At 34.2% G+C, this 21,359-nt stretch overlaps 2 protein-coding genes across 3 annotated transcripts; both read right to left on the reverse strand.

The window, feature by feature from the left end:
• Window positions 1–223: 223 nt before the first annotated feature.
• Window positions 224–7,838, reverse strand: LOC128012062 (squalene synthase-like). 2 transcript variants are annotated; one of them, XM_052594986.1, is made up of 6 exons: window positions 7,610–7,838; window positions 5,054–5,151; window positions 4,026–4,209; window positions 937–1,065; window positions 555–746; window positions 224–421 (listed from the first exon to the last, which is right to left on the reverse strand). In XM_052594986.1, the coding sequence occupies exons 1-6, from the start codon at window positions 7,706–7,708 to the stop codon at window positions 239–241; spliced, it is 885 nt and encodes a 294-aa protein (XP_052450946.1). In that variant the 5' UTR covers window positions 7,709–7,838; the 3' UTR covers window positions 224–238. The 2 variants fall into 2 exon arrangements, with proteins under 2 accessions (XP_052450946.1, XP_052450945.1); XM_052594985.1 differs by lacking the exon at window positions 7,610–7,838 and having other exon boundaries at window positions 5,054–5,620.
• Window positions 7,839–10,351: 2,513 nt separating this feature from the next.
• LOC128012061 (transcription factor GATA-4-like) lies at window positions 10,352–20,101 on the reverse strand. The gene is made up of 6 exons (XM_052594984.1): window positions 19,411–20,101; window positions 15,088–15,254; window positions 13,565–13,690; window positions 13,374–13,455; window positions 13,164–13,279; window positions 10,352–11,989 (listed from the first exon to the last, which is right to left on the reverse strand). Exons 1-6 carry the CDS (start codon window positions 19,919–19,921, stop codon window positions 11,873–11,875), a joined length of 1,119 nt encoding a protein of 372 aa, XP_052450944.1. The 5' UTR covers window positions 19,922–20,101; the 3' UTR covers window positions 10,352–11,872.
• Between the last annotated feature and the right edge of the window lie 1,258 nt (window positions 20,102–21,359).

Consider the following 21,359-nt stretch of genomic DNA (forward strand, 5'->3'; position numbering starts at 1 on the left):
TGTAAATATTGTTAGTAATTCAAGTTTTAGTGCATGTTTTAATAGAAAAACAACATACAGCAGCAAAAAAAAGAAAGTATCCATGCATTCATCTGTGCACAATTTCTATATTCCCTTTATTTATTTCTATAATCCGCATGCGCTCACTATTCTCTGTGTGAGACTTGAACACAGTCTGGTGTTTGTAAGCGCCATTAAACCGCACAGAAACAGATGAAGCTTCAGTTTGAGAAATGCATCAGACCTGAGGAATGGCGCAGAAGTTGAAGACGCTCTGGTTGCGGAGGCGGGACAGATATTCGATGACGTCTGGGACGTGATGGAGAGCATCGGTCACCAGCAGGTTGAGACAGGACAGAGCAGAGCTCAGGTGCTGAGGACGAGCGAAATCCTCCAGACGGGACGCAAACTGACTCCAGGCCTGCGGCACACAAACAGACATCACATGCACGGACCACAATCCCACCAGCAAAAATGCTACGGTAAAAAACAGATCTGCGGTGATGTTTGTCAGCATCGGCTGCTGGATGGAGAGCAGGGTTAAAGGTTTGTACCTCCTGTGGCCAGAAGGCTCTTCCCTCCTGTTGGTCCTCCAGATAGTCTCTGATGATGTTGGTCTTCTGGAGGAACAGACCCATGGAGTTTGCCAGCTCTGTGTCCCAGCCCACCTCAGCGTCCTCCAGCTGGGACGCCGAAAACAGACGGGACAGTCCGATCCCCACCAGACCCGCCACGTAATGACAGTACTGAGGCAGACACATTTATACACATCCGGACAGATGTTTACAGCAGTATGTCTAATGCAGAATTCCAGACATGCTTTAAAATGGAATAAGAGCACTTCTACATCGCTTTGGTGAATTATACGTCTGTAAATCTACACGCAGATGGATAAACATCAAACTAACACGTCAATAATACATCTGTAAAGTTAACCTTGTCCCACTCCTGCATGGATGAAACCTTCTTCTCCAGGAATTCGGACATCCCCACACCCATCCGGTAACAGATGTCTGAAATCACTTCGCGATACTCCTGGCCCAAGTTCCTGAACTCCACCGAAATCTGGAGGAAAGGGGAACGAAAGCGTGTTTTAGAAAAAGTGTATAAAAAGATATTAAATGCATGACGTGTAAATGCTGCATTTTACAAAAGCTGCAAACAACGACGTTAAGTTCAAGTTGGTTTACGTACAAGAAAACGTCATATGAAACCGGGGGGTTTATATCAGGGGTTTGTGTTTTCATCTCAAATTGAAAATAAATAAATACATAAATATGTTTGATTAAAAAAAAAAAAGTAAAAAAATTACTGATTACAGAACTGGCTTTACTGTCACATCTGAGAACAATGACCGTTATATTCAAGAATTTATAATAAATAATTTACTATTTATAATTCTGGTGTACAAAAACTATATATTTATTATTAAAACAATCGTATTAATGAAATGGAAATTATAAATTTGAATTTGGAGATAAATTTTGTGTTCAAGATAAACATAGTACAGTTGCAAAAAAATCCTAAAAATATGCTTCTTTTATGCAAAATACACATCCTTACATTGCGTTGTGTCGTGATGTTTTAATATGAAAACAGAACACATCACATCACATTAAATAACAACACATCACATTACTTTACGGTGATGTGTTGTGATGTATAGTTATTTAATGTGATGTGATTTGTTGTTGAGATGTGTTTGATGTGATTTGGTGTTGTGTTGCATTGTGATGTGATGTGTTTGATGTGATGTTTTGTGTTGTGATGTGTTGTTGTGTGATTTGTTGTGTGGTGATATGTTGTGATTTGATGTCATGTGTTGCATTGTGATGTGATGTGTTGTTGAGATGTGTTTGATGTGATGTGATGTGGTGTTGTGTTGTGTTGTGTTATATTGTGATTTGTTGTGTGGTGATGTGATGCAATGTGTTCTGATGTGTTTTATCTGATGTGATGTGTTTGATGTCATGTGTTGTGTTGTGATGTGATGTGTTGTTTTGTGATTTGTTGTGTGGTGATGTGTTGTGATTTAATGTGATGTGTTCTGATGTGTTGTGATGTATTGTTATGTAATGTGATGTCATGTTTTGTGTTGTAATGTGCTGTTGTTATGTGTTTGATGTGATGTGATGTGGTGTTGCATTGTGTTGTTTTGGGTTGCATTGTGATGTGTTGTCAAGATGTGATGTTTTGTGTTGTCTTGTACTGTTATGTGTTTGATGTGATGTGATGTGATGTGGTGTTGTGTTGTGATGTGTTGTATTGTGATTTGTTGTGTGGTGATGGGTTGTGATTTAATGTAATGTGTTGTGATGTGATGTTTTGTGTTGTATTGTGTTGCATTGTGATTTGTTGTTGAGATGTGATGTTGTTATAGTGTTTGATGTGTTGTTGTATTTTGTTTGATGTGATGTGTTGTTGTGTGATATGTTGTGACTTGATGTCATGTGTTGCATTGTGATATGATGTGTTGTTGAGATGTGTTTGATGTGATGTGATGTGGTGTTGTGTTGTGTTATATTGTGATTTGTTGTGTGGTGATGTGATGCAATGTGTTCTGATGTGTTGTATTGTGACGTGTTTGATGTGTTGTTGTGTTGTGATCAGATGTGATGTGTTTGATGTCATGTGTTGTGTTGTGTTGTGATCTGATGTGATGTTGTGTGTTGTATTGTGTTGCATTGTGATGTGTTGTGTTGTGATGTGCTGTTATGTGTTTGATGTGATGTGATGTGATGTTGTGTTTTGTTTGATGTGATGTGTTGTGATTTGTTGTGTGGTGATGGGTTGTGATTTAATGTGATGTGTTCTGATGTGTTGTGATGTATTGTTATGTAATGTGATGTCATGTTTTGTGTTGTAATGTGCTGTTGTTATGTGTTTGATGTGATGTGATGTGGTGTTGCATTGTGTTGTTTTGGGTTGCATTGTGATGTGATGTGTTGTCAAGATGTGATGTGATGTTTTGTGTTGTCTTGTACTGTTATGTGTTTGATGTGTTGTGATTTAATGTGATGTGTTCTGATGTGATGTTTTGTGTTGTATTATGTTGCATTGTGATGTGATGTGATGTGTTTGATGTGATGTTTTGTGTTGTGATGTGTTGTTGTGTGATTTGTTGTGTGGTGATATGTTGTTGAGATGTGATGTTGTTATAGTGTTTGATGTGATGTTGTATTTTGTTTGATGTGATGTGTTGTTGTGTGATTTGTTGTGTGGTGATATGTTGTGATTTGATGTCATGTGTTGCATTGTGATGTGATGTGTTGTTGAGATGTGTTTGATGTGATGTGATGTGGTGTTGTGTTGTGATGTGTTATATTGTGATTTGTTGTGTGGTGATGTGATGCAATGTGTTCTGATGTGTTGTATTGTGACGTGTTTGATGTGTTGTTGTGTTGTGATCGGATGTGATGTGTTTGATGTCATGTGTTGTGTTGTGATGTGATGTGTTGTTTTGTGATTTGTTGTGTGGTGATGTGTTGTGATTTAATGCAATGTGTTCTGATGTGTTGTGATGTATTGTTATGTAATGTGATGTCATGTTTTGTGTTGTAATGTGCTGTTGTTATGTGTTTGATGTGATGTGATGTTGCATTGTGTTGTTTTGGGTTGCATTGTGATGTGATGTGTTGTCAAGATGTGATGTGATGTTTTGTGTTGTCTTGTACTGTTATGTGTTTGATGTGATGTGATGTGGTGTTGTGATGTGTTGTATTGTGATTTGTTGTGTGGTGATGGGTTGTGATTTAATGTGATGTGTTCTGATGCGATGTTTTGTGTTGTATTGTGTTGCATTGTGATGTGATGTGTTTGATGTGATGTTTTGTGTTGTGATGTGATGTGTTGCTGAGATGTGTTTGATGTGATGTGATGTTTGTTGTGATGTGATGTTTTGTGTTGTATTGTGTTGCATTGTGATTTGTTGTTGAGATGTGATGTTGTTATAGTGTTTGATGTGATGTTGTATTTTGTTTGATGTGATGTGTTGTTTTGTGATCTGTTGTGTTGTGTTGGATTACCGTGGGGAAATCCTCCAGCACCTGCCGGTCTTTCTCTCTGCTCTCGCTGAAGCTCCACTCCGGCTGATAGAGGAACGTGTGGAAGTCCTGCAGCAATGGGACCTTCTTCTCCAGCGGGATGCTCATGTCATCCTCCACTGTGTCCAGAGCTCGCAGAACCAGGTAGAAAATACACACCGCATGCCTGAGTGAGAGATTTAACACCCATGAAGATCTGCAGTACATTTCTAAACACCACAAACTGAACAAACAGCATCTATACTGAGCAGCTGATATAAATACCACACAGCAGGTCCAGAAACATATCACACATGACACAACGAATGCCTTACATGTTTTACTTTAATATTATCCTACAAATATGAAGTGTGCACAATTTTTAGAAAGATAAATGCTAAATAGCATATTTATATTGTTCACAAGTATAAATTGTTATAGAATTTATATAAAGCATATATATATATATACAATCTTCTTTTATAAAATATATTGCATTATGCAATATATATATGTTTCTGAATGTATATAGGCCTATCCAAAATTCCAGATATCTTACAGAAATTAGATTTCTTCCATATTTCTACAGAAATTTGCTGTTTTACACTTTTATTATCATATATAATATACTGCACACACACATAAACATACATGAATCTATAATATATATATATATAAATGCATGCAAAATCTCAGATTTATTACTATTATAAAAGTTATAAATTAGAAACAATAGAAATCTGCTGTTTTGCACATATACACAAACATAAATTGTATAGATTTCAGTATGTAGGCTACTTAGAAAATGCATGCAGGTTTGTTTTAAGTGCATGATAAATAGGCCTAGATTAGCATATTGCAAAAAGACTTTGCAAAAATGCATAGAAGTTCCTCACTCGAGCAACTTCTTAAGAAGACACATGCTCCTCAAGGTCATTTATATATATAACCACAAACATTGCAAACAAGTAAATGCGTGCACATATGTTTCTAAAGCGGTTGTTTGGTGACGCCTCTCCCGCGGATCTTACCGTAGCTCTCCGTCCAGGGCCTGGATCACCGCCGCGAAGCTCCGGCTGGTCTGGTTCAGATACGCGTAGCAGGTCCGCAGGGTTTCGCTCATGGAGTCCTGGCAGGAGAAGCACACAAAGGAGGGGTGTCGGTGAGTCCGGAGCGGGTGAGAAGCACGGGTCACCAGCCGCCCTTCCTGCGCGCTGCGCCGCCCGCCGGAGAGCACCGAGCGCAGCGACAACGAGCGCTTGATCACGGAGAACGGCGCTGCGCTCTTACCGCCGACCACAGCCATGAGCGAACGAGCTCCTGCAGCTCCTGCTTCTGTTTACAAGCAGTGCACAACTTTCCAACTTCAGTTAAACTTTAAAGTAAAGCCATTCGCCAGAGAGGAAGTGAAACCGAGCGTCAGAAGGACGCGTTTTTAAAGCACGCCTATATGTAATCTGATATGTAAACAGACTATAAGAGCGTTTCACCTCATATTGAGGTTTACGCATATTAATTATCCTCCCCGCTATTAGCAATAAAGCACGCGCATGTTTTCAGAGCGCGCAGTTCGCCAAGTCCGCACTTCTGGACACACCTACTCAAACACTCTTCCACACTTAAAAAAAACAGAAAAGTGATCCTCGTAACTGTGTATGCGACATATGGGGTGACCGAAATTTGAAAATAAAATAATAATTATAATAATAATTATAAAAAATTATTAAAACTCATCTGGACCAAAAATATATTTTTTTTAAACTGAGACTTTTAACTGAGAACAATATTTGGGTGAAAAAAAAAAAAAAAAAAAGAAATCTAAATTATTCGCTTTTAAAGTTGTTCAAATGAAGTTCTTAGCAATGCGTATTACTAATCAAAAATTAAGTTTTGATAAATTTACGGTACACTGTAAAAAATTATTGTGATCTTAACAGTAAAAGACTGTAAAAATGCTACAGTAAAAACTTGTTAATTGGTTATCAGTAAGTTTCCATACTATATATGGTGAATAACTGTAATTACATTAAATGTAATTGTACAGTAAAATTACTTTAAAATAAAAAATTTTGGAAGTGAAAAAGAAAAAGTCATTGTTGAATTTACAGTGAAAAACAGTAAATTGGATCTCCCAGAATTCCCTGCATGACACTTCATATTTTATGTTTTTTTTATTGAAATAATTATGTTTCTTCTTAGTGTCCACATGTACAGCTTAAAAAAAAAAAAAAAAAAGACGACATAAAGTGGAACTTAGTCATTTTCCAAAACCGCTAAGCAAATATATTCAGTTTCAGTACATACCACATAGAGACGTCGTTGCTGATGCTGCTCTCGTTCAGTTTCAGCCTCTGGATCTGATTCTGGATCATAAATATACGCTGAATCTGACTGTTAGCCATGGTTTGTTTTGGATGTTTTTTTCCCTCAAGGTAATGTCACAGCTTCCAAACGCTCTCAACGCAAAAGCCTATTCGCGCTCGTGATTCTTTAGCTCCGCCCACACGTCACGCCTCCAGACGCTCGTGTTTTTCCGGGAAAAATCGGTACAGACTATCTTTCTCTTATGAATATAATAAAACTAAAGACTTTTTGGAGTTATGAAGGATGCAGTACTACTCTATAGGTACTGAAGATTAACAAGAGTGAAAACGAGCATTTCACTCCCCCCCCCCCCCCCCCCCTTTAATGAAATTCTGTATTTTGTTGTAAATTTAAGTCTGTAAAACCTAAAATGTTGCTACCATATTTTTAACAGTAAAGTTCTGGCAACCACACCTGCCAGTATTTTACCGTAATTTTCACAGATTTTTTTTTTTATAGTAAAATTTACAGTAATTTTAGGAAATGTACAAAATATATTCATGGAACATGCTCTTTACTTAAGATCCTAATGATTAAAAAAAAAAAAAATCATAATTATGACCCATGCAATGTATTGTTGGCTATTTCTACAAATATATCTGTGTATAATAATAAATAAAAAATTTAAAAAGTAGATTTTTATTGACACTGACACATGGAATGTTCTCATACTTAACTACAAATTTCACATGTGTCCAATCCTATGGCTAGTAGTGCATAGGCATATATTAAAATAAGTATAAATTGCATTTATACAAACTAATATACAGGTAGGTATTCTTTGCATGCATCATGCAAATCTCTTATATTAATAAGAGATCTATATATCTATCTAATGTCAGTGTGGATGTGGATTAGCTGTCAAACACCCTGTCTCACCCTCCAGTCCTCAAAGCTCATTATATAAGACAAATCCTGGCTCTCCTGTCTGGTAAAACTAACCTTCATCTCCAAACCAGGATTAAATCAAATCCATCTGATGGTGACACGTTTATGCACTGCTTGCTGGAAAAGCATAATAATGTGACATCTTCAGAACTGCAGCTGATGCAATTAAAGTTTCATCTCTGCTTAATCTTCTTTAAATGTAATGCTTTTAATGCTCAGTAATAAATAAATCTGACGTGCATAATGACAGATAAATACAAAACATGTATTGTGCATGGACATGCATGCACAGGGAATGAATATTAGAGATGAATGCTTAAAATGCATTTACTTACATAATCCAATTTAGGCATTACGGAACGACAGCCTCCTAATTTGTATTTAAAGAGGTTGATTATTTCTTCCGGGTGTCCTAGGGACTTGAGGATGTCCATTTTCGCCCGTGTGTTTATGAGGACGCTTTTCTTAACAGGTGAGCTGAGATTCTCGCGCTGCTATTTCCATTCAAACTCTCTAGAGATCCAGGACAGCATCAGCTAACAGCGCAGCTACCATCCCTCACTCACACGATCGACTGACTCTTCTGATTGGCTGAGGCGTCATGGGCTTAGAGCGCATCGGCCAATGAGAAGCGAGAGCGTCTGGTGTGATGGCCCGCCCAGTAGCCAGTAGGATGGACGCAGAGCTCATGCGAGGCGCTGATTGGCCAGGCTGATGATGACGTTGAGAGACACCGGGATGGTGTGTACAAAGAAATGAGATTCACCTCAGATTGCGAATTAGAGCTGAAGCATAACGAATATTAACTTAATTACTTATAAGACCAATATGGTTTTATATAATATAAAACCACTGTTATTTAACATTATTTGTGTGAATTACATATCTGACACTGGAGCACAAAATCAGTCATAAGTAGCATTTGTAGCAATAGCCAACAATACATTGTAAGTGTCAAAATGATATATATTTTTTATTATGCCAAAAATCACTAGGAAATTAAGGAAAGATCATGTTCCATGAAGGTATTTTGTAAATTTCCTTCCGTGAATAAACACTTTTTAAAAAAAATTAGTAATATGCATTGCTAAGAACTTCATTTGAACAATTTTAAAGACGATTCTTTTCAATATTCAGATTCTTTTTTTTTACTACCTCAGAGTTTCAAATAGTTGCATCTCAGACAAACATTGTCCTCCTAACACATCAATTGAAAGCTTATTTATAGGGCTATTTAAAAAGAAAAAGACAAGTATGACTGGTTTTGTGGTCCAGGGTGACATTTTGAAAGTGAAAGTGACATGACATTCAGCCAAGTATGGTGACCCATACTCAGAATTCATGCTCTGCTTTTAACCCATCCGAAGTGGACACACACACAGAGTAGTGAAAACACACACACACACACACACACACACACACACACACACCCGGGTAGCCATTTATGCTGCGGCGCCCGAGGAGCAGTTGAAGGTTCAGTGCCTTGCTCAAGGACACCTAAGTCGTGGTATTGAAGATGGAGAGAGAACTGTACGTGCACTCCCCCCACCTACAATTCCTGCCGGCCCGAGACTCAAAGTCACAACCTTTCGATTGGGTGTCCGACTCTCTAACCATTAGGCCACAACTTCCCTATTGCAATTTGCATTTTAGTAGCATACAATGTAAATGTAAAGGGATTTAAGAATACATTGTTAGCCTACAGTAATAGTAGTAATAGTGATTATACTGATAATACTGATAGGATAGTAATAGTAATAGTAGTAATAGTGATAATAGTGATAATACTGATAGGATAGTAATAGTAATAGTAGTAATAGTGATAATACTGATAATAATGGTAGGATAGTAATAGTAATAGTAGTAATAGTGATAATAGTGATAATACTGATAGGATAGTAATAGTAATAGTAGTAGTAGTAATAGTGATAGTAATAGTGAAAACAGTTATAGTAATAGTAGTAATAGTAATAGTTATAGTCATGGTAATAATAGTGATAATAGTGATTGTAATATAGTAATAGTGATAGTAATAGTGATAATAGTGATAGTTATAGTAATAGTAGTAATAGTAATAGTGATAGTAATAGTGATTATAGTGATAGTAATAGTGATTATAGTGATAATAGTTATAGTAATAGTGATAATAGTAATAGTAGTAATAGTGATAATAGTGATAATACTGATAGGATAGTAATAGTAATAGTAGTAGTAGTAATAGTGATAGTAATAGTGAAAACAGTTATAGTAATAGTAGTAATAGTAATAGTTATAGTCATGGTAATAATAGTGATAATAGTGATTGTAATATAGTAATAGTGATAGTAATAGTGATTATAGTGATAGTAATAGTGATTATAGTGATAATAGTTATAGTAATAGTGATAATAGTGATAGTAGTAATAGTGATAGTTATAGTAATAGTAGTAATGCTTATAGTGATAGTAATAGTGATAATAGTTATAGTAATAGTGATTGTAATAGTGATTGTAATAGTGATAATAGTTATAGTAATAGTGATAATAGTGATCGTAGTAATAGTGATAGTTATAGTAATAGTAGTAATGGTTATAGTGATAGTAATAGTGATAATAGTTATAGTAATAGTGATTGTAATAGTGATAATAGTTATAGTAATAGTGATAATAGTGATAGTAGTAATAGTGATAGTTATAGTAATAGTAGTAATGGTTATAGTGATAGTAATAGTGATAATAGTTATAGTAATAGTAGTAATAGTAATAGTGGTAGTGATAGTAATAGTTATAGTAATAGTGATAATAGTTACAGTAATAGTAGTAATAGTAATAGTGGTAGTGATAGTAATAGTTATAGTAATAGTGATAATAGTGATAGTTATAATAATAGTAATAGTGATAATAGTGATAGTTATAGTAATATTGATAATAATGATTGTAATAGTGATAGTTATAGCTCCTATAATGTGAACGGGCCTTTAGTCTTTGACAAATAAAATTATTAGGGCAGTTGTTTTTAATTGTCAAATTGTTATTTGAGTTTATTGCTATGGACAGTTAAAGAAAAACTTGTTCTCTGTGAAATAATAAAGTTGAATCTGAAATTACAAACAGTTTAATCAGATTTTCACACAGATGTTGTGTGGCACAACAACAGTTAAACATGGAGTGAGTTGTTTCGCGTACATACAGTTATATACATTTCATATTATAGAATGCTGCTATAAGAAAATAATTACATTTTGACTCTGTTTTCTTTACTGTCTAATGAAAATCATAAATGATGTATAATAGGAGATCAGATGCATTAGTTCAGATTAACTTTACAAGTTTGTCAGCTGGCCAACAGTAACCCTGTTTTCTATATAGAAATAAATACAAGAATTAAAAATCAGATACATTTAAAGGCGCTTAGTTGCAGGAAAATTGATTTTCTTAGATTTAAAAGGGAAGTAAAATTTGTGGTGAGGGTTATTTTTTTATATAAAGTTTCAAGGAAGTGGTTTTCTAGACAGGAAGTTGGTGAACTGATGCTGGTGAGTCTGGCTGCTAACACACAATAGATGCCATCAACAATAAAAACCTAAACTGCAACAAATCTGAATTTTCTTTGAACAACGGACAGGTCAAATGTGAGCAGGAATAACATATTGCAAGTTCTTATCTGCTCATAAACATGAATGTTCATCATGACAATAAAAAATCAAATAAATGTTTCCTAGCAGATATAGTGTGAAGGAAAAAAGAGAATAATCCATTAAAATACAGCAGAGTGCAACGGGAGAGGAAAACATTGCAACAAAATCCAATTACTATATTTTTTTGAGAAAAGTGTTGCCACCACTATGGCTTTAAAAAAAGCAAAAGTTCACCCAAAAATAAAAATCTGTTGTTAATGTGTTCACCCTCAGGTAATGCAAGATCAGGATGAGTTTGTTTCTTCATCAGATTTGGAGAAATGTAGAATTGCATCAGTGTGTCACCAATGGAAGTGAATGGGTGCCGTCAGAATGAGAGCACAAACAGCTGATAAAAACATCACAATAATCCACACGTCACTCCAGTCCATCAGTTAATGTCTTGAGAAGACCAAAAGTATTTATTTGAGTTAGAAACATCTTAATGCTGGATTTGTTTCATCTTTTGTATTCTCTGTGGATTATTGTGATGTTTTTATCAGCTGTTTGTACTCTCATTCTGACGGCACCCATTCACTGTGATGCAATGCTACATTTCTCCAAACCTGATGAAGAAACAAACTCATCGTGATCTTGGATGGAGCTATTGCTCTAACACGTCTATTTATACCAACTGAATCAAACCAATGTCTTAAAGAGGAGTGGAGCACATGAACATTCAGGTTATATAAAGTTCTCGTGATCTTCTGGGACTGAAGGGTCTTGGTTCCTGCGGTTCACAGCACGTTTATAATCAGGTCCAGGGTTTTCTCCTGATCTGTTGATGTGCATCACAGCGTTCAGGTCTCACTGTACAGAGAGGATCTTTTCATGATTGTCTTCACATCGGAGATAGTTCTGCATCTTCACTTCATCACTGATGCTCGCTGGTTCTGGCGGTTCTTCTGCTCCGAGCTCGCCGTCACAGGAGGATCTCAGGATCTTATCCCAGAATCAAGCTGTTCCACACTTCGCTTTTGGAGCCGGGAGATCCACTTGGAGAAAGTTTGAGAGCAGAACTTGAGCTCGGCGTTCCCAGATACGACGGGAATACAGAGACCTGGATGCACAAGGAAAAGATGGTGTGTTACTCTCTTTATCACTTATTAGGACATGGGCAACATCTCTGTCACGTGCTTGAGGTATTCGGCCAATCAGAGCACACCTCACTTTTCAGAACGATGAGTTTTGTAAAAATCAACACATTTCAGAAGGCGGGGCTTAGAGCAGAAGGCGGGGCTTAGAGCAGAAGGCGGGGCTTAGAGCAGAAGGCGGGGCTTAGAGCAGAAGACGGGGCTTAGAGGAGAAACAATAATGCACATTATATAGAAAATAATGTGTTTTTAACCTTAAACCACATAAACACATTGCATTACACCAAATGCACAAAATAATAATTTACTCTTTTTAGCAACATCATATGACCCCTTTAAGAAAAACATGTTAGGTTTATATATTAAATATATTTATATATAACATAAATTATATTAATATAGGCCTATATATATGCATGTAAATATTTTCATAATATATTTGTGTGTGTAGTTATATATAAATAATAAATATACACCGTACAAAAAGTTTCATTTAAATAAAATCACCATTTATCGTTTGACAGCACTAATTATATGTTATTATAATGTATGTGTATTATATTTATTGCCACAATTGTTATTTCTAATATAATAATATTTATTATAAAATAGTATGGATTATATTAAATTACATTAAATATTTATAATAGCCAGACATACTTTTTTTAAATAATCTGAATTTATAAACTGCACAATAATCATAAAAGAGATTAAACACTGTCTGAATACATGAATGTCCACAAAATATTTAATACATGTACTATTTAAAGGTTTGTTTATAATATTTATAAATGTATAAAATGTATAAATACAAATTTTATACCTATATTTAATATTAATACATAATATATATATATATATATATATATATATATATATATATATATATATATATATATATATATATATATTTATTAATAAATAATATATTTTTTACAAAGCACACACAAACTATTTAATATATTTTATATATAAAGGGTCATGTTTAGCTATAGTGGTTATAATTACAAATAATAAATGTAATATATAATACTAATTTTGTTTAAATAAAATAAGCAATACAAGTAATTATAATTGTTATTTAAAGTTGAATATTCCTAACAGAGTGTAACTGCCAGTGTGTGTGTTGTGCTCTCTGACCGGTGTGTGTTGGTGTGTGTAGAGCGATGAAGTGTCCGGCTCCGTCTTTATGGGCCGCGCTTCTTCAGTGGCACTGGAGTTCACAGCACTGGACGCCGTCTGACCCTCGGATGACCCTGAGATCACACACAGGTCAAAGGTCACCGTCACTGATTCCACCACGCTCATGATTCTGACTTTAGATGCTAATGAGAAGAGTTCTCTACTCACCAGGTTTGGACTTGCTGAAGTTTTTGGGTTTGCGTTTGCGCGTCTGAATTCCCTCTTTCTTCATGGCAGGAGGACGAGGAACCTGAACACAGGAGCAGAAACTCATTCTGATTAAACAACCAGATTTGGCACAAAAGCTGTACATTTGCACTGTCATAGCGTGAAGTTATGTCTTCTTGAGTCTGTCTCACCCCGTGGAGTTTCATGTAGAGTCCGCAGGCGTTGCAGACCGGCTCTCCTTCTGCGTTACGTCTCCAGAGCGTGGTTGTGGTCGTCTGACAGTTAGTGCAGGACAAACCAACCCGTCTGGACGCAGACTGACCAGGAGACAGACAGAAAGCAGCAGGTCAGTGATGGGCTTCACATCTGAATCAAGCCTGGATTAAACAATGCAATGCTACAAAGTCATGCAAAAAAAAAAAAAAAAACTGGAAACAATGAAAATGTTGCAATAATAAAAAAAAAAGGAAAAAAAAAAAGCACTGCAATATAAAACAAAATAAAAAGAGATTTCACTAATAAAAAGTAATGCAAAAAAAAAAATATGCTGGAAACAATGAAAATGTTGCAATAATAAAAAAAAAAAAGGAAAAAAAAAGCACTGCAATATAAAACAAAATAAAAAGAGATTTCACTAATAAAATGTAATGCAAAAAAAAAATAAACTTGTTGGAAACACAAAATTTTCAAATAAGAAATGCTGCAAATAAAAATTACACTTTGCAATACTATAAATAGTGCAAAATAAAAAACACTGCAATAATAAAAAATACAAAGTAATGTAGAAACAATGACCTTTCTGCAAACGGTAAAAGATAAAAAAAAAATGAACACTGCAATAAAAATGTCAAATTATAAATAAAGTCTGCACTAATAAAATGTAACACAAGATAAAAAATTACAAAACAATTGCTGCAAAAATGGAAATAAAAACTAAAATTTGCAATGTTATAAATAGTGCAAATTAAAAAAAAACACTGCAATAATAAAAAATACAAAAGTAATGCAAAATTTAAAAAATGTGATAAAAAATGACCTTGCTGCAAACAATAAAAGATAAAAAGATAAAGAAAATTAACACTGCAATAAAAATCTAAAATTAAAAATAAAGAATGCATTAATCAAATGTAACGCAAAATAAAAAAAAAAAGCTACAATCCTGGAAAAATAAAAATGTATCATTGCAATGCTATAAAAAGTGCAAAAAAAAAACAAAACATTGCAATAATAAAAAAAAAATACAATTGCACAAAACATGTTAGCTTACAGTAATTAAAAATAAATTACAGTAATTAAAAAATAATTATATTTATATATATATATATATGCTACAAAAACTGAAAACTCTGCAATATTAATAAAAAATGCTGCAATAATTAAAAAGTAATGCAAAATAAAATAAGAAAAACACTGCAAGATAACAATACACACTGCAATAATAAAAAGTAATGCAAAAAAATATATAATATAAAAATGGCAAAAAATAACCCTGTGCACTAAATTTTTATTTTTTTTAAATGTAACAAAATTCAAAATAGACAATAAATAATGTTATTAACTGTGATAGGTCAACAGGATGAAAAACGTGTGTTTAATGAACTGTCCTGTAAGTATTATACTAGACTCATACGTCGATTTTAAGGTTGAAATAGAAAGATGTGACCGGTGTGTTGTCAGGAGGGAGACTGATGTTGTGAATGTGGGTGAAACACACCAGTCGTCTCTGAGGTTTGATGAGCGGCCGGTTGATCCCGTTCATCTTGTTATAGAGACCGCAGGCGTTACACAGATAATGACCCGTCCCGTCCCGCCGCCACAGAGGAGTAGCTATCGCCCCGCAGTTCACACACTCACGACCCTCAGCCAAATCATCCAGCAGCTCTGAGCAGAACAAACACACACATGTGAGTTCACAAAGACGCTTTTATCTGTGGTGGTGAAGAAGAGCATCCAGCCTCTGGAGATTTAATAGTTATTTATATATATATATTTTAATTTGTAAAACTCTGCTGCAGACACTAAAAAACTGCAATGATTAAAAAAGTGCCAAATAAAAATAATTAAATAAAAAATAAATAAACCTTCTGCAATCACTGGAGAGAAAATAGAAATAGAAAAAAACACCATAATAAAAATAGTGTCAAATAAAATGTAAAATAAACATTGCAAAAAAATACTTTAAAAACTTTATGCAAACACTAAAAAAAACTGTAATAATAAAACTGAAAATATGAATAGGTAAATAAAATTAATGCAATAATAACAAATAATACAAAACAAAAAATAAAATTTCCATGCACAGGGAAAAACTGTTATAATAAAAATAGTGCAAAATAAAAAAGAAAAATAAACACTGAATTAATAAAACAGTACAAAATAAAAGAGATAAATATAATCAATGCACTTATACTAAAATGCAAAAAATATAAACTGTGGTAGTAAAAAAGCAAAAAGCAAAATAAAAAGCCAATTTTCTGCAAACACTGAAAAGACTGCGATGATTTTAACAAACATTTTAACAAACTGCAATAATAAAAAGTGCAAAATAAAAACAAGCAATGCATAAAATAATAAAGTGTAAAGTAAAAAAAAATAAAACAAATAAACACTGCAATAAAAAAAAATAAAAAAAAAGAGTCATACATTTTTGACAACAAAATGAGAAGTGTAGCTTCTGAATTGTGAATCAAAGCAGCTGAGTTTCCTGATCAGCAGGAGGCGCTGTTTCTCACCATTGTGTGTCTCTGTTAATCACATGACAGACCTGAACTACAACACTGAACCAGGACCAGTGTGGACACACGAGACAGAGGCAGAATCATTCATCTCTCTCACTCAACCATTCTTCAGGCTTTCAAACACCTTTAACAAGCTGCTGTACGCTTTCTGTCACATTCATTCAGAGTCAGCACAGATCCAGCAGAGGACAACAGCTGAGACACACATAACAGTTTCTTTTTTTTATTGCGATATTTCTAGTGTTTAGAAAAAGGAATTGTATATTGCTGATTTATTTTGTACTTTTTTTAATATTGCATTGTTTTGTTTTTTATGATTTTTTTATTGCAATGTTCTGTTTTTTAAGTTGCAAATGCTTCGAGAACACACACACACACACACACACATACACAGATTGCTTTCTGGGCAATTAATAGTAAACTTTGAACCTTGAACCTTGAACAAAAGGTTTAAAACATTTTTTCAAAGCTAAAAAATAAAAATAAAAACTAGATTAATCACCATTAAAGACTGAATAATAAAACAGAATATATATATATATTGATAATAATAGTGCAAAATTAAAGTACAAATACACACTAAAATAATAAAACATTTATTATTTATTAACAATTATAAAAAAAATAGTGCAAAATAAAAAAAAAATTAAAGAGAAGCATAAATTAGATAAAGCAACAATAAAAAGTAAAAAAAATTATTACAAATAAAAAAAAAACTTTATGGACACACTCCAAAATGCTGGAATAATAAAACTGTGCAAGATAAAATAGACGTACACTAAATGCAATCTCTGGTCTTTAATAATATTCTAGAAATGCACACAATCATTATTTATACATTGTTCATTTTGTAAAATCATAAAATGGAAAGTTGCTTTAACGTTTGCAGTTTAAAACATGCATCCTGTACATTTGGACAGAGAACATTCAGAAATAAAGTTTTTAAAAGGTTTGCACAGAAACGCAGAAACTATTTATAAACTGCACAAAAGCTCCCAAAAATACAACTGAAGTCAAGCTTGTCTCTGGGTTCATTAATAACACTCTATTAATAACACAAAGCTCACTTTACTCTTACAGTTTAATGAAAAATCAGAGTTTATTTAATATCTCAGGCAAACATGATTTATCTCGCGCACAGATTCGTGATTGTGTCTCTCTCTGAAAGACAATATAACTATAAACTGAACGGAATGATTGCTAATCAAATCTTTATCTTACTGATTTGTGTGCAGTTATTGATGTGAATAAATCTCACGTGGCACAGATTATTACATCAAACCACGCTTTGTTTTCTTTCGCTTTTTTTACCTTGACTTCGTTTTTTTTGTCAGAAAAGTTTTTTTTAATTATTTTTTTATGCATTTTAGACGTTTTTAACCAAAGCGACTCAAAGTGCATTCATGTTATAATTCGTTTAACCATATTATTGTGAATTTGATCATTAGAGCAACATGCAAACAAAAAAAAAAAAGTAAAATTTTCGATAAAGCGATTCTTTAAAAATCGCCTAAAGCGAATACAACATAATAATTATCTTAAATCATCATTATTAATCATTTAGATGTATTATGTATACAGGTCACAAATGAATTTACATCAGAAACTTATTTTAGCTTTATCTTTTATTCTGTTATATCATATTAATATTTCATATATTTTATAATCTTTTTATATTGCTATATTATGAATTAATTTTAGTCTATAAAATAGTTTTAATTAATCTGTCATAGGCTACACACGACAGATAAAACAATATTATTTATTTATAGCCATAAAATAAACAGCATAGGTTACTTAAAAATAAAATTACCTAATTATATCTGTTTTCGGGATTTGAACGACTTCATGAAATGTAAATCACAAAATGTTTCTAAATGCGGAACAATTTCATTAAAGCTAAATAAAAAAGCTATTTTTTTGCATGATTTATAGACTATTATAGGCCTAATAATAAATAAATATAAACGATCCAAGGAGACGAATTAAAACTCTTTTTTTTCTGTGTCGTGTCTCATAAAAGCATTTTCACTTCGAGCTTAAAGAAATAAAAACAGAAAATAAATTAAAGTCTTATGGAAAAAAAAATATTTCGTATTTTTTCAGGCCCTGCTGATAATAAAATAATAATAATAAAGCCAATTTTATTTATTTATTTGCAGTAGGTATTTATATGATTCGATCAGAGTGACATCATCTAAATTCTCGGCTCATTATGTAAAAACTGTTTATTATAAACTGTAAACTCCGTAATGTTTCTTAGCATTATTAAATAGTAATAATAGTAAAAAAAAACTCGGCCCAAATGATCAAAAGACAGTATATATATTTTCTAAAAGCTGATGTTTATAGCCATAAATGGCGAAACTTAATTTAGATTTCACCATGTTCATTATTCTGATAATCAATTCTTCCAGAAAAGAAACAGAAAAATAAATGTAAATAATTATTATAGGAAATCATATTAAGCCTACACCCACACGGTTTCAAAACGGAACGTAACATTGAAAAAAGAATGCACTTTTATTAATTTATTTGTATTTTTATTATTATTCATATTCATAAGCGAGTTTGGCGATTTTTAAATTTCATCAAAATAAATCCAGGCCGGAAACAAGTAAAACTGAGCAGCGCGTGAGCGTTAAATCACCTGTGTGTTTTACTTTCGTTTTATTTGAATCATATTCTCATATCAGATGATGAATGATAGTGTCGTGCAAACTCTTATTTAAACTTCCTAAAATGACAACCACAAATGCACATCAAGCTCAAACCATCGATGACTATTTCTTTCTAACATTTCAACCTAAATTTAAGATATCAATGTAATATATATATATATATATATATATATATATATATATATATATATATATGTTTTTTTTTTATTGCAAATAAAACCAAAGAAATCTTGTGAAGCGTACTCCATTATTTGAAGTCTTTCTGCTTCAGAATTGCATGTTCATAGTTGCTGTTAAAAATAAAGGTGCTTAAAATGTTCTTCAGGGATGCACCATTCAGTAAAAAAAGCATCTCTTCCTCATGTTTTTCTAATCTGAAGAAACTTCTTTCGAAGCAAAGACGCTTTTGTGAAACAGAAAGTTTCTTCAGAAATGAAAGGTTCTTCATGGAACCAGAAAAGCTTCTTCGATGGCATCACGAAGGTCCTTTATTTTTAAGAGCGTCTACCATTTTTTTTTTTTGTGAAATTAATTCCGCTAGAAATTTTTGAGTCAACTCTATTTTATTTTTATTTATTTAAGAAAATACAGAATCCTGAAATCATTCTGAATTCTCACCCAGACTGTGGTGGCGCGTTGTCCCGGGGGCTCCGCCGCTCTGGAGGCTGTGCAGCACGGAGCTGTCAAAGTGCGACGCCGCCCAAGAGCCTCCGATGTTGGGGCTCATGTAAGCCGGGTATCCGCCGTGATAGGATCCGCTCAGACCGCGCGAGCCGTAGTGCTCTCTCCCGCCGGCGGAGATGTTCAGCGGGCCGGAGTAACTCACCGTCTCCCGCGCCGCCGCGACCCCGGAGCTCAGCGGAGTGCTCGTGGAGAACGGGAACCTGGAGACCGGAGAGTGATGCTGGCCGCCGGTGGAGCTGTAAGAGGCTTCGCCCGCCTGCGCCCATCCCGAGTGCGCGGACACCGGGCTGCTCTGCTGCGGCGTCTGGAGGTACGGCAGCGCCGGGATCATCGAGGTGACCCGGGTGGGTGTCACGTACACCGGCGAAGCGGCGGCGTTATGCAGGAACCCGGGCTCGTAAGACGCGGGTCCGTGGTTTGCGGTCATCGTTACACCTTGATACATGTCCACAGGTGAGCGATCGCTCCACTCGCGAGGACCGGGGCATCGGCGTCGCTCTTACCGGGCTGAGCTCACCCTGGGAGCATTTTCTGCTTCGCTTGACTTGGCGACAGCGGAGGATGATGAGGGTGTATGGTCTCACTCCTCCCAATCTCTCCGCCTCCAGTAACGCGCATCTGATTCCTGCTCGGGTCACCGACCTCGTTAACAGGAACAACAACATATTCCCATTATATCTGCTCCACGCCCGCAAATCAGACCCGGTTCACAAACGAAATCAATAACATACAGTTAAAGCTGTAATAATTACTTTTTTTTTTTTTTGCAGATTTGACAAACTACCAGTGCGTTATGGTTTGCGCTCTCGAGCACGTATCTCATAGCCTTTATTTGCGCATGTGCAAGAATTAATTCTGAGATTCCAATTACAAAATTAAGGATTTCATTGAACTAAATAGGGTCATATAAAAAACTTAAACATATAAAAACATGTTCTTTAAAGAATGCCACAAAAAGAGTATCTTATAATAAAAAATACAAATACAAATTAAAACAAAAAAATTAATAAATATTAACTAATTTATAAAAAAAAATCACTCACACACTCACACAAATATTTCAGTATTGCAAAAAATTAGCATACATTTGAGACCGTCGATAAATGATTTGATTAAATTACTAAAATGTGACGTCATAACTGACAAGCAAAGGAGAGAAGCGGGGAAGAGTTTTAGATCTTTCCGGATTAAAAACTCTGGTAAATGAACGCATGGTCGTGAAATTTATCTAAATTATTTTATTACAATATAATTTCCTAAGAGTTCAAATATGTAAGCCCTGTGAGATATTTAATTATATTGCATCGTAACTGAAAAAAAAAAACAGGTAAAAAAAAAAAAAAAAAAACCTATATACATTTTTGTACGTGATTTTAATAGGTCAGCAAAATAAAGAAAACTGTATAAGGCCTAATTCAATTATAGGCTATACGCATAATTTATATTATGTCTCACTTTTAAAAGTAAAGCAAAAATCACGTTTTACATAGGATATGTAATTTGCATATTTAATGTATCAGTATTACAATAATATCCAAAAATATTCTATGTATTAATACTGCGTTTAACGTGCAGGAAGAGACGAGTGATGGAGATGATTGATGTCCCGCGCATCGCTGACGTCACGGTTGTCGGAAGCATCACTGTTGTTGTTTTCAATGACACATTCTTTTTGACTGTCATTTCGCTGTTTTTTATAAACAACCCAAGACTTTCATGCGGTCCATTTCCTTTACAATTATCCGTGTCGATATGAGCCTTCCGCAACGCTATCCAGACCACTTTCACACAGAACATCCGCCAGCAGTGTGAGGACACACTTGTGTTTTCTTTTTAAAACATTGCATTGCACTGTTAAAATCTGAATGCAAAATCTGAGTTTA

This window comes from Carassius gibelio, chromosome B23, assembly GCF_023724105.1.
Source record: "Carassius gibelio isolate Cgi1373 ecotype wild population from Czech Republic chromosome B23, carGib1.2-hapl.c, whole genome shotgun sequence".
Lineage (NCBI taxonomy): Eukaryota > Metazoa > Chordata > Actinopteri > Cypriniformes > Cyprinidae > Carassius > Carassius gibelio.